Source organism: Lagopus leucura, unplaced genomic scaffold (genome assembly GCF_019238085.1).
Source record: "Lagopus leucura isolate 7727_CA_CO unplaced genomic scaffold, USGS_WTPT01 Super-Scaffold_100021, whole genome shotgun sequence".
NCBI classification, from domain to species: domain Eukaryota; kingdom Metazoa; phylum Chordata; class Aves; order Galliformes; family Phasianidae; genus Lagopus; species Lagopus leucura.
In genome coordinates this window covers 11,007,215-11,025,789 of record NW_024962274.1, presented here as the reverse complement: position 1 = coordinate 11,025,789, position 18,575 = coordinate 11,007,215, and the positions used below count along the sequence as shown (strand labels likewise).

General features: G+C 46.8%; 2 protein-coding genes across 2 annotated transcripts; both read right to left on the bottom strand.

Annotated features, from left to right (window-relative positions):
• Positions 1 to 1,535: 1,535 nt before the first annotated feature.
• On the bottom strand, positions 1,536 to 9,174 carry D2HGDH (D-2-hydroxyglutarate dehydrogenase). Its single transcript, XM_042878491.1, has 9 exons — positions 8,823 to 9,174; positions 8,071 to 8,128; positions 6,639 to 6,778; positions 5,762 to 5,955; positions 5,411 to 5,579; positions 4,687 to 4,830; positions 4,139 to 4,281; positions 3,399 to 3,564; positions 1,536 to 2,053 (listed from the first exon to the last, which is right to left on the bottom strand). The coding sequence occupies exons 1-9, from the start codon at positions 9,172 to 9,174 to the stop codon at positions 1,794 to 1,796; spliced, it is 1,626 nt and encodes a 541-aa protein (XP_042734425.1). The 3' UTR covers positions 1,536 to 1,793.
• Positions 9,175 to 9,331: 157 nt separating this feature from the next.
• ING5 (inhibitor of growth family member 5) lies at positions 9,332 to 18,500 on the bottom strand. The gene is made up of 8 exons (XM_042878482.1): positions 18,424 to 18,500; positions 18,217 to 18,288; positions 17,947 to 18,113; positions 16,548 to 16,659; positions 15,585 to 15,678; positions 14,525 to 14,660; positions 13,642 to 13,703; positions 9,332 to 12,489 (listed from the first exon to the last, which is right to left on the bottom strand). Exons 1-8 carry the CDS (start codon positions 18,458 to 18,460, stop codon positions 12,444 to 12,446), a joined length of 726 nt encoding a protein of 241 aa, XP_042734416.1. The 5' UTR covers positions 18,461 to 18,500; the 3' UTR covers positions 9,332 to 12,443.
• Positions 18,501 to 18,575: the final 75 nt, after the last annotated feature.

Sequence of the window (18,575 nt, the reverse complement as noted above, 5' to 3'; positions counted from 1 at the left end):
AGCAGCCAGGCCAAGACCTTGGCACTCAGTACAGGGCTCTGCAAGCTGTGATGGTGCACAACTCCAGCTGTGCCACCTACAGCCGAGACATTTTCACAACAGCGTTCTGGCAAGGCCAGACTTATCCTTAACCTCCCTAGGCCACTAGCAGAGGCTCAGACCAAGAAGTTCTGGTCCTAATCAAAGTATAACAACTCCTGCTAACTATAAACAGACAGATATAGAAAGAAGACTATCCCAACCCACAGAGAATGAGAGTTTGGCTCTCTATTTTTTAAATAAGCCTTTTCCACTGTTATAATTTTTAAAAACAGGAACAAAAATCACTTCTGTTACAGTTCCAAAATTATTCTAGAAGCTTCAAAATGTGAAGAAATCTTTATTGTTAGCAGAATGCTCCTTAGAGTATTAACACTGTTTTATACATTGCAGTAATTCCAAGATATTTACAGCAGCAATAGTAATCAAAATAAAAAAGTCCTGATGATGATTTACTGCACTTTAAAGCTGTTTGTCCTGAAAGTGAGGAGATTGCACACTACTAAATGAAACAACAGAACTCATCCTCATGGACAGACCTAAACACAGCACAGCCTGCACAGCTCTGCCCCTGTTTGTATGCTGTGCCATATCTGGCTTCTGCCTTTCGGTGTAATGACGCGAACAGCACCTACCTGGGATCCAAGTCTTCCCTACAAAGACAACAGCTATGTCTGCTACAGCCATTTGCCTGCTCCAACCCATAATGCCAAATACAGTCTTCACTGGTGAAATCCAAGATGAGGCTTAAGGGAGTACACAGGGGTTGGGAAGTTTGACCTGTCCAGGAGATGAGCTCTTGGGGAACAGAAATCAGGTGCAGGAAGGACTTATGTGTGCCTGGTTGATAGCCCTGCTCTGCTGTGGTCCTAAAACAACACTGATAAACCCTCATCATAGTTCTGTGGACTCAGATTTGTAATGCTTTTGATGTGGGTATGTCACAGTCACGTACATGAAATGATAGCAAAAATACTGCGGCGCTCCTACAGATGTAGGGTAAGGGTGCACAGAGCAGGATCTGAAACTCTAACACAGAGACAGGCCTGACTCTTGATGCTTAGCACCACGTATCCAATGGCCTCAAGCTGTAAAGAAGCCTCAAACGTTGCCAATTAACCAGAGCCCTGCTGCTGCCAGCTGGCTCTGCTGCCAGCTCACATGCCTTGGTACCACCTTACCAACCTCACCCAAACACCTGACTGAGCGAGTGTGAAGTAGCTCTATTTTTATAAGCAAGGACTTTATTCTCATAATCCTGCAGGTAATTTCAGATAAAGGCAATAATCCCCAAAAGTTCCCTTGCTTCTGAAACTTTGCTGCTCCCTTTTCCCTTAACTTTTTGACTGCAGAATGTATGCAACAAATGGTACAGAGAGGAAAGAAAAAAGGTGATCACCAGAGCTTGAGAGATGTGAGGAATCTTCAGGCATCCCACTACCTAGACTAAGGTGGAAATCAACTCTAGATATCACACTCACAGAAGAGCAAGTGGGTAAGATTTATATATATATATATATTTGTGTGCTTGGTGTCAAGGTTCAGATTAAACAGAAAACCCATACTGCCAAAATCAGTAACGTGTTCTTCTTCAGAAAGAGCAGACGCCCTGGAAAAGAGGAAGCACATTCCTTCACTTCTTCCATCACGCTAAGGAAGGAAGGCAGGGAACATTCCTTGTGCTTGCACTTCAACCACGAACTGGAGCATGTGGGTCCTGAGCAGAGACGCCGTCCTCACGCGATGGTTTCTGCTCAGGGGCTGGAGGGCAGCGTCTTGTATGGATTGAGGATTCCTTTGGGGTCCAACATGGCTTTGAAACGCTGCATTAGAAAGATTGCCTCGTTGGGTTTGCTGTACTGAATGAACTGCTTCTTCTTGAAGCCCAGCCCGTGCTCTGCACTGATGCTGCCATTGTATCTTGCTGTCCACTCGTACACAAATGGCTCGATGGCATCCAGAAGGGAATGGCTGTAGGACTCTGCCGTGACGTTCAAGTGCAAGTTTCCATCTCCTGGAATAAAACATTACACAGGTGGGTCTGTATGAAAAAATCCATAGCCCTGCAATGGAGAACCACTGCTGTCATCTTCCAAGCAGTCAGACATCATCCAGTACATCCAAGTACTCAAACAACAGTGCCTTTGTTACTTTCCAAACTATCCCTTCAGAGAGGGGAAGTGAACTGTTCCACAAACATCAGGCCCCTCTGTGCACAAACAACTCAAATAGGATCTTTGTTTTTCCATGCTTTCAGTACAACCTTTGAGGAAGCGTTCCAAGTCAAGCAACTCTCAAATTCCCACTCCTGTAACTCACAAATTCAAAGAACCGTGCTGCACTAATTATTCTTCCCGCATTAAGATGACATGCCAAAGATTTCCCCAACAGTATTTAATAATGATGATTAGATCTCAATACAGAATTCATTGCTGTACCTATTATATTTGTGCAGTATTCAAAGGGCACTTTGGCACTGCATCAACAGAAACAAAGAAAGAAAAGCATTTATTTTCTCTTTTTGCTGCTTGCGTGGGATGATATTCAATTAAGCACACAGTTACAGGGCATGCAGAAGACAAAACACACAAAGACAAAGAAAAAAATACTCATTCCCCCTCTGGAACCTCTTCTTTTATCTCAGCAAATTCTTACAGTACACAACTTAATCCTCAATGCCACCATCCTCCAAAGGTGGCTGCTATTACGAAAACTTGTCTTTCCATGTCTTTCAAATCATCTGACATCAAGCATGCTGAGGAGTGATCTGGGTTTTGCTGTTGTTTCTGGCTTGGTTTGGTGATTTATTTTTAGCAGAACCCATAGAACAGCTCTGCAAAGTGACTTATCTGTCTCTAGTGTATATAAAATGAAGTCAGTTTCAAAGCATTCTGATAAATGTAAGGGCCTCTTTCTATCAAAAAAAGTGTGAACTCCTTTTATCACTCTCATTTGGAGAGTGAACGACTCAAATGTAACTGATTTCCAATATCACTAATCACTTTGGACAGGAAAATGTTTATCTACCAAATGCGTCTGAGCACATTAATCACACTGATGGTGCCATGAAATACCCTAGCTATTTAAACAGAAAACACAGAGCAAAAAGATACAAACAGCCACTTTGAAACTGCAGAGAGGTTAGTGGTTATGCTGCCAGGTCACACCTGCCACTGATATACAGAATACAGTCTGAAAGCAACGAAGATGCTTAAGCATCCTTCTAATAGCTCTCAGCTGTTCAGTCTATGCTCCTCAGTAATTAAAACAATCCAAACCTTTAGGAGCTACTAGGAAGGTGCACAGCAAAACTTGGAGGAGAAGAAGAAGTGATGTCCTTTTCCTGCATCTGCACTCACCCAAGTGGCCATAGCCCACCACGTTCTTGGCACTGTGGCCCAGTCGAGCTCTCATGTCAGTCACAAGATCATACAGCTTTCCCACAGGGAGGGAGATGTCATACTTGTACACACAGCCATCACGACTGAGCGCCTCTGTGATCCTCTCCCTCAGGCTCCACAGTGCCTGTGGGACAAAGATCAAAGGAATCCCAATCAGCCAAGTTCCTCGTGTTCAATACTTTGTGACACGGGGGGGAAAAAGCCCCGACTCCACACGTAACATCTGATATCCCTCAGTATCCTCTGCCTGACTGCAGACAGTACAAACAAGTGCCACAGCCATGGGCATCTTCTGCAAGGACGTTCTGGTTCCCCAAGAGGTGGGGATGTGCCTCCTCCACTGATCTGCCAGTGCCCACTTTGCTCCCTCAGACTGCAGAGCCTGGCTCTAACACATCCCCACCTTGGCTTGCAGGACTTCATTCATTCCTGGCCTCTCTGACGATCCAGCTTTTGCTTTCAGTAGTGCTCATGGAGATGTAGGTCCTACCACAACAACTACTGATATCCCACAGTTCATTATCCTCCGCTCCTTAAAGAAGAAAACATCCACTGACAACCCAAACACTCTGGGCCTTTCTTCTCAATAATAAGCTAATAGGTCACTCAAGTGTATTAACTTCAAACAGGATGAACGCTTCCTCATGAAGGAGAGCATTTTTTCAAGCAGATTTGTGCAAGAGGAAATGTTGACTTGCCTTTATTTTCTTATCATCCACTGCCACAGTTCCATCAGTGACTAAACCAGAAGTCATGGCCTGTTCCAGGAAGCTGTTCAATTTTTCTTCATCGTGCCTCAAGTTGGAGCCCGAAGTTTCAATTAAAACATAAAAAGGGCTGCCTGAAAGTGAGGGAGAATAAAATAAGTGGATGCTCTGTGCTACAAGCATGGGATTTTACTGCAGATTCTAGAGTTTCTCCCCAAACTTGGCACATTTTATCAAGTATCCTCTATCGCCCAGATTCTTTGGTGCCAAACAGAAGTGCAGCCCAAGTGGCAATCTTTTATCTGGAGGGCACTTCACTGCTTTATCCACTACTGCTTTCCAAAAAACCAGTATTTTTGTAGGAACCAGTAGGAGCAAAAAGTTCTATCTTTAAAAACTTTTACCAGTCGAGCTTGGAATTGAATACTGGGTACAAAAATTAAGTGGGACTAAAAGCCCTTAAGCAGGATAATGCCACTTTCTGCAGCACAAAGGCTGCTATCTGCATCTGCTCCCTAGACAGGTATCAGCTGTGGTACCTCTCACCGGGTTGGAGAGCCCAAGATGTTTCTCAACCAGTTCCATGCACTTCTCATCCATGAACTCAAAGGCAGACAGGATCTCTCCCAGCATGGCTCTGCAGGTCGTAAACGTTTCCTGAACCCGAGAGAAATCCTGACATCCTTCAGACAGATACAAAGATCAGAAACAAAAATCAATCCTTCAAAAGCTTTCACGGACTTTTTAAAAAGCCTGTATCGTGCTTGAAGTGATGTTTCCTGTCTCTAGGAAACAAGAGTCCAGTGTGGGTTGGTTTGGGCTGGGGAAAGGGGTGGAGGAGAACAGCAGGAGGAGAGAGCAATTGGTCTTTACTGTGGCAAGGACCTCTTGCACATTCCAGGACAGTTCATAGCAAAGAATTTGCTGCACACTTAGTTCTCAACACGGGAAAGAAAGCAATCCAAGTTGTATTTAAAGGCTCTTATGAAAGTTTAGGCAAATTCTTGGGTTCACTGCACGTATTCCATAGGTTTGCCCACTCATACCCTCCGAGGAGTTCAGCTGCCTGCTTCCAAGGACATACATATTAGAAGCAAGCTGTCTGAGAAGCCCCATCTGGCATTTTTGAGAACAGAACAGGTCTCAGTGAAGGTTGCCTCCAAACAGCTCTGCTAAAAAGCTTCAACAAGGACTCCCCTTTCACGACTATTCCCACTCCAGCATACAAATTCACATGTGATGCTTATTAATAGCAGTTCCTACCTAGGAACGCCACATTCACAGCTTTAGGTTTCTGGGGGCAGAGTATAGAGACAGCTGTGATGACACCTAAAGTCCCCTCAGATCCAATGAAAAGCTGCTTCAAATCGTAGCCAGTGTTATCCTTGCGCAGCGATGCCAAACAGTCCAGAACTGTGCCATCTGCCAGCACCTGTGAGAACACGGAGTATCAGCATCAATAACAGATGCTTCATGCACGAAGGCACTTTCTCAAAAGAGCCACAAAAGGAACAATTAAGAGAGGGAGACTGAAAAGGAACTTCTGCCTTCCTAACAGACAGCCAAGAGTAGAACAGCAGGAAAATGATAAGAGCTACCAGGTACTCGCCTTACCACTTCCAGCCCCAACACAGTCCCTCGCAGAGAGCCGTATCTCAGCAGCCGCAGGCCTCCGGCATTTGTGGCCACATTGCCACCGATGTGACAGCTGCCTTTGGCTCCCAGGTCAAGGGGCATGATAAAGCCCCGCTCCTCCAAGTACTCATTGAGTTTCTCTAGGATGCAGCCAGCTTGGCACACCAGGATTCCTGAAACACAAACATCCTGCTACAGGCTGATGCTGCGGAGGAAGGTTCCTCCTGAAGAGGTGGGAAGAGTGCAAGCAGGCAGAACCACCTCTTCCTCTAAAACTTTCTGGAGTTCAATTGAAGCTGTAAGAACCCTGTGCTTGCTACAGGGCATTGTTCCATCCTTCTTCGACCCAAGAGGGCTTTACTACTGATTTAACATCTGGTCATCCGTAGCTCTGGGCATGCAAAATACAGTGATGTTCAGTCAACCTCTGCCTGGCATTCACTTCCCTTCTCACCATGTTTTAAGAACTGAGATACTCAAAGCAGTCTGTTTCCTAGCTTTCCAAACCCAAACAACACGTAAGCTTTCCCCATCCTTCCCTTCCCTGTTTGTTTTTTTGTTATCACACACCTCCTCCACCACTGTTGTTCTCCACCTGCTGGGTTTCTCATCTGGGTAACAGGACATACACCATCCTCTTATCTCTTTCTTCCTCTTTTCTGCCACCGGATATTTTCTTACATCTGCTCCTGTTATCACCTAAGGATGGCATCAGCAGCAGGAACAGGGAGGACACGAATCTCTGATGCTCCTTAGGATCCTGCTGGGCTGAGCCTTGCTGACCCCACAGCTCCCATAAAACACCTCAGTAAGACCCAGGGGTCACTTCTGTGCACCACGTGTCTATGATACTTACCAGACACCGGGTCAAAGCTGATGATCTTGTTCATCAGAGCAGTGGACAGAATGATCTCATCGAAGACGGGAACGCTGCCCCCAACAAGGCCTGTGTTACCCCCTTGTGGGCTCACTGCCAGGTTCCTCTCATGGCAGTACCTGGAAGGAAACAGGTTTCTCAAGCCTCAGATCTTTTAAGGCCAATAATCCAGTCTATCAGAAGAGTCACTTCTACATCAATGCGCACTGCTGTGAGCACTCAATGTGCCTAACAGTTAAGCAATGTTTAGCCTAAAGATTAAATTGACACAAAGGGGCAGTTTCATTGTAAACATGAGAAAGCACAGCTCCTCACTGCACTCACCCCAGTGCTGGACAAAAGAATGAACATTTGGGGCCATTCCCCTGAACAGATGCTGACGTTCAACCACTCCTGCTCTCATATTTCCAAACCCAGGCAGTGCTGTTGGTGGACAAAACAATCTTCTTCCCTTTGCAGATGGGCCCTCCTTGGATCCCTTAACACAACTGCTTGAACTGAGCATGGGTAAGGTGTCTAATTTTGACAATCCAGCAGAGCAGAAAAATTATTAATACTGAACCCATTTGCTTATCTCCCCCAATTTCTCTCCTCCACCTTGAGCACTCCAGACTCCCCTCTCATCAATGCCAACACTCATTTGAGAAGTCTGCTACTGCCCATTTGCCTTTGCATGGACCTCTGGCCATGACACAGGAATTCTGTTTTGCAGAATAAATCAAAGTTCAGCCCTCGGGCCTGCCTGATGCTGCCGTGACACAAAAGCCAAGAGCCAGGGAGCACTGGGCCTATGAAACACGAGGCACATGTTCAAGTCTCTTTCTGCCTTTAAAAGCTTCAGCTCTCTGTGAAAACATTCTAAAAATGAACCTGTACATTCCTTCCTAAGAAAACTGTATAGCTAGTTAGAGTCTCCTAGCAAACAGCCACTGAACCCACTGGCTGGCCTGATCTATACTCACAGCACATTAGGAACTTAGGTGGTACACCAGATCTCCTCAAAACACACCAAACCATGGTACCAAGAGCTTCAAAGACATTTTTTTGTCTTTTTACTCCAGCAGGAAAGAAATGGGGTAGTTTTGTCCCATCCGTCAGTACAAAGACAGTGACAAGTGATACTGCCTGCCCAGCAGCAGGCACACAGCTCTGGATTAATAACAGCAGGCAGCGTTCCTGGCTTGGGTGCTGCTGGATTAAAGGGTGTGCAAAAAGATGAGAGTCCAAGGACAGCTGGGACATAAAGGGTACAAGGAAGAGCTGAAGTCACCAGAGGCACCACCAATATAAAACCAGCTTCAGCTATTCCAGCGCTCACATGACTGCCTGAACGTCCTTTCCCCCGTGTGACCTTCCCAAAGCAAACCTGGGTCTCCTCACCCCACAGCCCTGTAAGAAAGGCACGCATTACCTGAGAATTTGAGACACCTCTGCTGCTGTCTTTGGCTTCAACAACAGCTCGCTGCAGCCTGCAATGAAAGCAAGGGACTCTCAAGGCAAGCCACAGGCTGTACAGAGAGCAGAACGAAGAAGGTGGCGAGGGATGATGTCTGAAACAGCAACACCCCCCCAGTGTGAGGCACAGTTAATCTAAAGCACTTCAAGCAACTTGTAAAAACCTTTTATGTGTCTACAAACTTGGTTGCCAGAGTGAGCATGGGGAAATGTTCTCTAACTTAGGAAATGTTTTCTATCTTAGGACGAGAGGCGGTGGCCTTAAGCTGCATCAGGGGACGTCCAGCTTGGATATTAGGAAAGATGTATCAGAAAGAGCGGTGAGGCACTGCGCAGCTGCACAGGGAGGTGGGGTCACCGTGCCTGGAGGCGTTCAGAGCTGTGGGGATGTGGCACTGAGGGACGCGGGCAGTGGGCACGGTGGGGTTGGACCTGGGGATCTGAGGGTCTTTTCCACCCGTAGTGATTCTGTGAGTCTGTTCTTATAGAATCTTTGTCAAAAGGCAGAATTCACAACGCTCGTTTCTGAGGCTTGGTCAAAAACTCAGAAGCTATGAAGCGAACACACTGCTTTTAGGAAAACAATCTGCTTTTACCCTGAACCATCAGGCAGCTCGTATCTCCTGCGAGGAAAAGCCATTCTGTCGGGTCTGCGAGTAGAGACGAGCGAGGTTTCAGCAGCGCGGGGACACCAGCAGCCCCACTTACCTCGGACTGATTTCAGCCAGTCCACATTAGAGGATTTCAGCTCCTCGGGGTTCGAGCACACCCTGCCCGGCATGAGGCCCTCAAAGAAAGCCGCATCGCCGCTGCCGAGGCGGGCGAAGGGCAGCCGCCGCAGGCCGTAGCGCTCGCAGGTGAGCGGGACCTCCTGGCTGCGGGGCCGGGCGGTGTGCAGGGCGTTGCCAGGGCGCTGCCGGGACCCGACAGCAGCGCGGCACGGCCGCCGCAGCTCAGGGGCCGGGCTCTGCGGTCGCCACGTCCCGCACGATCCCGCCAGCCGCCTCAGCTGCGCCCAGCCGTGCCGCACGGGGCGGCCGGAGCCTGCGGAGATCCCCATGGCCGAGCCGGGGAGCAACGAGAGGCGCGGCTGAGCCGCACGCCGCCTGCCGGCCTCTTCTGGCCGCGGGATCCCGCAGCGCCCCCCTGCGGGCGGGAGGACCCCGTCCGCGCGCTCCTAGCGCCCGCTTGCCCGCCCTCTCATCACCTCCGACAGCTCGGTTCCCAAAAATATTTTATTTATATCAATATATTCATTATCTATAACGTGATCCAAAAATACAGATATACATTTATTTTTTTTTTAACTTTACATTCTTCTTCTTTTTTTTTTTTTTCCATAAAAAGATTTATATTCTCTTCCATTTACAAAGGGAACATAGATCTAATTCCTTTAAAAAATAGAGCTGTTGGGTTAACATCGTTTCACCTCCAGTTTGGCTGAGCTGTAGTAAAGCTGAACACTTTGGTGCATTGACAACTGTCAGTGGAACATTCCTCTCCGCACCACAGTCTGTCCATCCTTCTCCATAAGGGCGCATTTAACACTGTACATTCAAAATTCAGGAGAAAGATTTTAACTCTTTTGCGACCAGAAGTGAAGGCTGTGGGTCCCCCAGCCCAGGGGCAGGCTGGGCTTATTGCTGGTGTGGGTTCTGAGGACACACTGGTGGTGTCACGCCGTACGGAGCAGCCAGGTCTGCACCACGTGCTGATCCTGGGTCCTGCTGAAGAAGCTTCCTTCCCTTTGAGGATCGATGCCAACTTCTAGAACGTTGTTTGATTTTTTTTTTTGCTTTGCTGGTTGAAATGGAAAGCATCTGCTTTTCCAAGCCCAAGAAAGCACGTACTAATAAAGTACACTTTGCTGTCCCACCTGACCATCTTTCCCGAGTGTAGAGCAGTCAGCTTGGCACTGACCTGCACAGCTGTGCGTTTCCATACCTGCAAGATCTCCCAAGAGGCACAATCTACTTTTGGATTTGTTTCAAATCCAACGCTTGGTTTACAGTGATACCATGACTGTTACAGCCTTGGGAGACAAGGGAAAAAAGTTTACAATAGCATTGGACAGAAGGAAAAAACAGAACTTGGGACAGCATCATAGCCTTCAGGTCAGTCACCCTTACGAGGAATCCAGTGTAGCAGGTCAGTGAGGTACAGGCTTACTGCTGGTACTGAATTACAGGCTGGCTCATGAGGTATCGCAATTATATTTACTCCCAAAACAGAGGCAGAGAGCAGGAGAAGGCTGGCTGTATTTCTAAGCCCAGCTTTGTGAGATTGTGCTTTTCCTCTCCCTTCCCACCAGCGTTCTGTTTCTAACCTGTCTGTGTAGTTTCGGGATGCTGTTACAATGGCAGCAATGACAAACATGCATCTTCCTGTAAACATCAACTACAGAAACTTCATATAAAACGTGGAGTGATGCAACGCAGCAAAGATGTACAATGCCACACTTCCAACAAAAGGACCTTGCAGACAGGCTTTCTGCACAGCAGATACATCAGAAGGTTCACAGAAAACCTGTCTCAGTACCAAAAGGCTTCTCTGCGACAATCCTAACATACCTGCAAGCAGCTACAAACCCAGAGCAAAACAGGAAGGCTGAACTGGCATGAGCTGAGTTCTACTTTCCTTCATGGCAAAACACAAATGAGAGGGTCAGGGCAAGACAAGAAAAAACTTTTTTCTTTTGGAAGCTGGTGCCAAAGTCAGATTAGATTTGTTTTGTTTTGGTTTTCTTCCCTTCTGTACTGTTTATTCAGGTTGTTTTTAAAGCAGAAGAAAGGGCTTATCTGGAAGCCTTTCCAACAGCCTGTATCAAGAGCTGGTATGCAGAGCAATATGCAGATGCCATTAACAGCCATCACAGGCTCACAGACCCTGCTCCATCCTGCTGCAGGGCTTTTTGCTTTGTTTTCTCCCTCCCCTGGCAGAACAACCTTTACCCACAATGTCTCTGTTGTGGGCAGTTAAGCCCCATAAGACAGGAGATACCTAAAGACAACAGTTATCTGTTCTTCCCTCCACTTCTGCATCCACTGTTAACTCAGAGGAAGGAGAAAAAAAAAAAAACTAACAGAACACAGAGTTTTGTTTTCCTACTCATGATTTCCTTCTCATCCTTTTGCTGCAGCAACTGACACTGTGATGACAGCAAGCATTCACATTCGAGATCTGAAAGGCAGCTTCAAGAGGTCAAGAACTGACAAATTTGCCCCCTTGAAAAAGACATGCAGTAATTTAAAGACATTCCTGCTGCACTGCCTTCTCTAATGGCACTTTTTCATAGCAAAAGCTACCCAAGAACCAAACTCCCACCACATTACCACATGGCCACCCTCCAGCTTTGCTGCATCATCACTGCCACGTACACATTGTCCTCATAGAATCTCCCCTTAAAGCTTGAGATATAACAGAAAATCAGGCCTTCATCTTTCTGTATGAATAAATCGGACCCCCTATCACAATACTTTAGGTTTCAATTTCACAGTAACATGCTTAAAAGCAACAAAAACTGACAGGAAAGGTAACTTGTTTTCTCAGTACTACTGTGAACACTGCAGGACAACTCCTTTGATATTTAGAGGTTTTGTTCCAGAAGACACAAGCCTTTTACAGAAGGAGGTTAAAAGCCATAAAGTTTGCTTCTGTTGAGGCTGTAACGTGGATGTGAGCAAAACCAAGTAACAGAAAGGCAGTGCAAAGTTAGACAGAAGAAATTCCCCAAATGAGAAGATATGGTCTTCTCTCTCTCCCATACTCACCCTGCCAAAAGTGAGCACAGCATTTGGCTTTGAGGAAAAGAGACACTGTAAAAAGCCAATAAGCTTTCTTGATCCTCTCTGTACTACAAAACTGCACAACAAATGGGCATCACACCAAAACAATGGAGTTAATCCTTTCCTGTAGGCTGCATGAGAGAGAATTGCTTTTTCTGTCATGCTAAGCTCTGAGTCTGAATGTCTTCAGCGATGGTATGCATCATACTGAAGAGGTGGGTATCTCAATTTCCTGCAGTGCCTCACAGGGTTTAAGAGACTCCTAAAAACAAGCAGACTACAGCTATGGGCTGTCCTAGCACTCCAGAGTAACACTGATCTCAGTGCTGTGCGAGAGTAACATAAATAAAATCCCTGTGGCACATTCCTCCCTTCCCAAAGTCACTTTTCACAAAAGAACAGGAATTACAACTGGACAATTAAATAGCATATCAGAAACGGAGGAGGGCAGGTTTTAAGATCACAATCGAAATCAAAGATGATATTGCAACATGAAGGAAGGAATATATTAAAACTCTTCTTGCCTCACAGGAGGTATTCCCCTTTACTTCTTACTTTTCTTTTTTTCCTGAACACAGCGCGGACAAAACCTACAGAGAGAAAAACAAAACAAAACAAAACTGGCTGTTAATTAGTACCTAAAATTAACAACGTATTGCTCGGGAGCCTTTCTATTACTTGGAAATGAGTGGAGGTGGTGTTAATTTTAGCCAACTGCAACACTTCACATGGCATGCAGCAAGATTGGGCAGAGAGGGAAGGAACTGTATGGAGTCTGGTGGGCAGAATGGTCAGCACTAGAAGGCTTCTGGGGCTCACCTGCCCCTCACAGCTCAGAGTTACTCTATTTCATTCACCCACAAGTTATTCCAACTGAATTCCTCAAGGGTGGTACATCAACTTCCTGCAGAGTTAAAGGAACAAGGATACCCTGCTCCAATTCCTCCTCTCCCTCCAATGATTGCAACCAGTGCACCTCTGCATTACCTCACTTCTAATACACATCTTACAGTTAGACTAAGAAAGTCACCAAACAAAAAGATTTGCATGTCTTTAAAAGTCTGCAGACTCAATAACCAGCTGGTCACTCAACTGCATGCTGCCATTGCAATATCTGATTGGAATGCAATGACCAAGTCATACTATTTGCTCCCACTTAATGCAGTAGTGCTGTTGTGTTTCCTCTTAAAATCTTGCTTTTGTTATGCGAATTGAAGAGTGTGGCATTTTAACTGCAAAAGACAACGTTTAGCAAAGCTTTTGTCCTTTGCAAAAGAAAACAAGCACAGAAAAAGCCTGTGACTCTTTCTAAAATGGGCACATAGGTAGGTGAAGAAACTTGTAGTCTTAAATTGGGCTCCCCTAAGCAGAATAGAAAATATTCTTTTCCCAACCTTAATCACAGCAACAAATGCAGACATGAGATGTAAGCTGTACACGCTGACAAAAGCCTAAGCTCATGAACTGCTCTGCTTATCATGAAATTTTACATGCCTGGGTCCTTGTTTTGCTCCCACGGAAATCTACGGAAGCTAAGACTCCTGTGGAAACAGCCTCTAGGAAAAACTGTCCCCTTCTATCTTCACATAAAAGCAGTCCCCAACCCAACATGATGTAAACCTCTGACCACAAGAACAAAGTTCCTTTGTCAGGAAAGGTCACCATGGGGTTTCAATTCTGTTTGTGATTCTTTTCGAGAGAAACTGCAGCTTGACAGAAATCAAAAACCTGTGTGTCCTTACCATTTCCCTTTTGGTTTGGTGGTGAGGTCCACACAAGCGAAGTGGAACCATTCAATGGGGCACTGCAAAACAAAGGAAAAACCCACAGAGGAGATGCTTAGCATTTTACCAGCGCTACGTTCACTTTGGATGATCAAATTAGCAAGTACCTCCCTTGGATTTCACTGGGCTGTGATGCTGCAAACATCATTTCAAAAGACACGGGGTGCGTTTTGATGATAAAATCATAGAATCATAGAATCACCAAGGTTGGAAAAGACCTAAAAGCTCATCCAGTCCAACCGTTCACCTGTTCCCAATAGCTCCCACTAAACCATGTCCCTCAACACAACATCCAGTCTTTCCTTGAACACCCCCAGGCTCGGTGATTCCACCACCTCCCTGGGCATCCATTCCAGTGCCTGACCACCCTTTCTGAAAAGTAATACTTCCTCATGTCCAGCCTGAATCTCCCCTGCCGTAGCTTGAAGCCATTCCCCCTGGTCCTATCACTGATGACACGAGAGAAGAGGCCGACCCCCAGCTCACTACAACCTCCCTTCAGGAAGTTATAGAGAGCAATGAGGTCTCCCCTGAGCTCCTCTTCTCCAGGCTGAACATTCCCAGCTCCTTCAGCCTCTCCTCATATGGCCTGTGTTCCAGACCCCTCACCAGCTTTGTTGCCCTCCTTTGAACACGTTCCAGGGCCTCAATATCTTTCTTGCAGGGAGGGGCCCAAAACTGGACACAGTACTCGAGGTGCGGCCTCACGAGTGCTGAATATAGGGGAACAATCACCTCTCTGCTCCTGCTTGCAACACTGTTTCTGATGCAAGCCAGGATGCCATTGGCCTTCTTGGCCACCTGGGCACACTGGCAATAAAGCAACAAAGCAAGTGCTTACATCTGGGTTGTCACAGCCAATCATCTCCCCATAGGACACCTGGTGACACAAGCAGTAGGTGGGCTCGTTGGGGTCCACAGGCATGTCCAGGACGTCTGAGGGATGCACTGACAGGATGGTGTCAGCAAACTCGGAGCTGCGGACAAGGCCAAAGCATTTGTCACTTACAGGTGACAGAACAGGTGGGAAAATTAATTTGCAACAGCTATTTAAATCATTTTTAAATCAGAAAGTGGGTTTGAGCTAATACAAAAATACGAGCTTGATTGTAAAGGATTGAAAGACTGATTTGTAGATTCTATGAGAACATGACTACAGTAACAAAATTCCCATATACCTCACTTCTGCCTGCAGTCAGAATAACCTGATTATTTTTTTTTCCCTAAGCCATTTTAGTACATACTCTTCTCTTCTCTCTCTTCTCAGGGTAAAAGGGAACCACCTTGCTCTGAGGAGCTTTGACATAGCAGTAACACTTAACAGAAAATACTTCCTTTCTTTTCAACTTGCCTCTCCACTTAGCCAATTGAATATATTGGAATTAGCAGGGTCCCTTTAAAAAAAATCACATGCCAGAGAGGTTAAATGCCCTCCTTCCTTGCTTCACAGAACAGAACTACATTATTCAAGACTATTTAGGAGACAGCTGCTGTTTAAAAACAACCATGAAAACTCTGCAAGATCTCTAACAGCAGCACAGCATCAGCATTTGTCCCAACAGGAAAGTGTTTCTTTACAATGAATATCACAAGCAACTGTTAAAAATAGCTGCATGACAAAAATCAAAGGTATTTTCTCCCAGCTTGCCAACAGCAACAGAGACTCTGATCTCGTCCTTCCAGACAGAGGGCATTCCAAGCATGCTGGGTTTCCACGTGGCAAGCAAGGAGTTAATTAGTCAAGCTAACTTGTCTTAAGGCGGGCTCTAATTAGTGAGACCAGAATACTGGAACACCACTATCATCCCAACAGGAGAGTCATAAACAGGGTAACACAAACACGAGGAAATTCATCAAGTGTTGAACCCAAGTCATCAGAAGTGTGACTGGATACTACTTACCCTCCTTTCAGCTTCTTTTTCTTTGGTGTGTCCTCTTCAGACGTCCGCTTACCTCGACCACGAGAGCTTCTTTTGTCTTTCTGACTTTTTCCCTCTATAGAGACAGATAAAGCATTGCTTCAATCAGTTTGAATACCATGTCAGGCATTTTTCTTTTGGTGCATTCACTGTTTTGAAATCTGTCTGTCACATGCAACTGAACACAAACACTGATTATGAAATGCACATACACTTTTCTGCCACAAACACACCCATCTTGCAAGTAATATCCCCAAGTGTCTAAATCCTACATCTGCAGTTTTGGCAATTCATAGAATCACAGAATGGCCTGGGTTGAAAAGGACCACAGTGCTCATCCAGTTCCAACCCCCTGCTGTGTGCAGGGTCACCAACCAGCAGCCCAGGCTGCCCAGAGCCACATCCAGCCTGGCCTTGGATGCCTGCAGGGATGGGGCATCCACAGCCTCCTTGGGCAACCTGTGCCAGTGCCTCACCACCCTCTGGGTGGAAAAACTTCCTCCTAAGATCTAGCCTAAGTTAGATCACCGTATTTTATATTAGTCCACAATGTCATGCAAGGCTTTAAATAGCAACATATTTGATTGAATACACAGATCTTCAAATCTAAGTGACAGACTGAGGCCAAGACTGTTAAACTCAACAACTGTAGGAACCACAGGCTGAGCATCAGTTCAGTATTGTCATAGTTAGTTCTCCCTTAGCCAGTAGTGTCCTTACAACCAGCGACCACTTCAGGACACTGACAAGGAGAGCCCAGCACTAAATCTTTTCCTTCTCCTGTTTATTGCCCAGTGCAACTCTATAAATACCTGAAGAGCATTTAAAATAAGTATGGGATTACACCGCAGCGTCTAGAAACGACAGTCTACTCTGTACCCAAGGCCCTCTGTTTAGACATGCCCAGTGCTGGAAAAGGCTGTTAAACACACAACATTTACACACTTTTCGGGTTTCGTGATCCAGAGCTTTCGAAGTCACTGCCCTCCAGTTTATCCTTCAGATCCGCTTCAAACCGCGCCAAGTCCGCATCCAGCCGGCGGATGTGCTTATCCACCTGCACAGAGAGGAAACCACAGACTGAACTAAAAACACAGAAACACTCCCAGTGCAAAACAAGGAAGGTCTGGTAGCTTGGCTGCTCTCCCTAAGAACATGAATGTAACAGCTCAAGGCAAGGCATGAAGGGCATATCAGACTGGAAAAGGGAAATGGTGTACAGAAAGGGAACTGGAGCACACAGAGAGAGGAAAAAATGCTGAAGAAAAGCAAGTGGACTGAACCCACATGCAAGCAAAAAGAAAGGAAGGAAAAGGGAGTGGGGGAAGGAGAGTCCAAGCAACCAGACCAACAGTTCGTAGGACAGCACAGAAAGATTTTTTTAAAAAGTTCTCTTTCTGCCACTTTGAAAATACATTATTCAGTTGGTATCCATTACGTGTGTGAATATTTTCTGTGGTATTTCACCAGTACACTATTTAATGAAATTTAATAACAAAGACAGGCTATCTCCAATATCGTCAGCACACGTTAGGTGTCTTCTAACCTCCACAGTAATATGGTTTACAGAACAGAGGTGCAATAAAGGTGTTCAAACCTTCACCCCCACCCACAAAACAGCTGTGCTGCTGCAGTACCTATTCATGAAGTTGGTGTTTACCCGGGAGACATGAAATTATTTCCTTTTCTGCAGTATTTGAAGTACTGCAGCTTTACTAATTAGAACTCAAAGCATCCCTAGAAGCTACTTACAGCACACTAAGTGCAGACAAAAAAGGGATTCCCCTCGCTTAAAGTCACTTATGGGATAAAACGCACAGAGAATTACTCAAAGAACAGATAAATGGACAGGAGTCAGTGCAGAAGAGGAGAAAAGTGGAGATCTGCACCTTCAGAAATGCCATTTTCCCACTAAGCCCAACAGGCCAAGCCGGACCTCTGTCACACAGGAGCTGACAGGGTTCCATGCCTTGGGATCCAAGGCAACCAAGTGGAAACGGTTCCCTCAGCTCCTACACAACGTAGCTTGGAAGCTGACCTAAAAATTGCTGCTTATGACCAGACAGCCCGAAGTGAATGTCTGGGTGAGAGGCAGGTGGGCAGGGCGAGCTGGCTGTCAGTGCTGCTGCCAGAAGAGAAGTCTACTTGACACCAAACCCAGCAACACAAGGGCAGGAGTTCGGGGAAAGCAAAAGCAAGAGAAGCAAGCTGGAAAATGAATACTTTGTTTCGGTAAGATAGTGAAGGCAAATACACCAGCAGAAGGACAAACAGAGCCGTGCCTTCAGAGCCCAGCAGCAGCCCCAGCCAAACGGCGGCCACGCAGCGGTGTGACAGCACTCACCATCTCGTAGGTCTGCATGGCCAGCTGCACTTTGTCATCGCTGTACTCCTTGCATTTACTATAGGCGCTCTGGATCCTCCTCAGGTGCTCCACTCGCTGCTCGGCTGACATGTTCTTCACCGACTCGATGTACTCTGCGGCCAGGCGGTCAATTTCGGCTTTCTTATCTGTAAAGCCCAGACGCCGCACGCACGCGTGAGAAAGCCGTGCTCCCAGAGGGAGCGTTATTTCCCCCCCCGGCTGCCCGCGCTACGGGAAGACCCTGCACACCTTCCGTCCTCTGGTCCAGCTCCCGCATCAGCTGGAAGTTCCGCTGCAGCTCGCACGGCAGGTTCTCGATGCCTGAAACAAACACGCAGCGCCATCAGGGCCGCTCCCCTCGCGGCAGACCCACGCGGGGACTCCCGGCGCTCCCGCCCGCCCCGCTCGGTCCCGTGTCGCGGCGCGGATCCCGCCCGGCCGCGGCCCCGCGCTCACTGTCCAGGTAGTGCTCCAGGTACATGGCGGTCGCCATCTTGCGGCCCGCGCCCCGCCGCCGACAGCCGCCCGCCCGGCCCGCAGGACACGGGCCGCGGCCCCGGCCTCATCGCATATTCACGAGGTGCTCCGTGCCCATTGGCCGCGGGGGG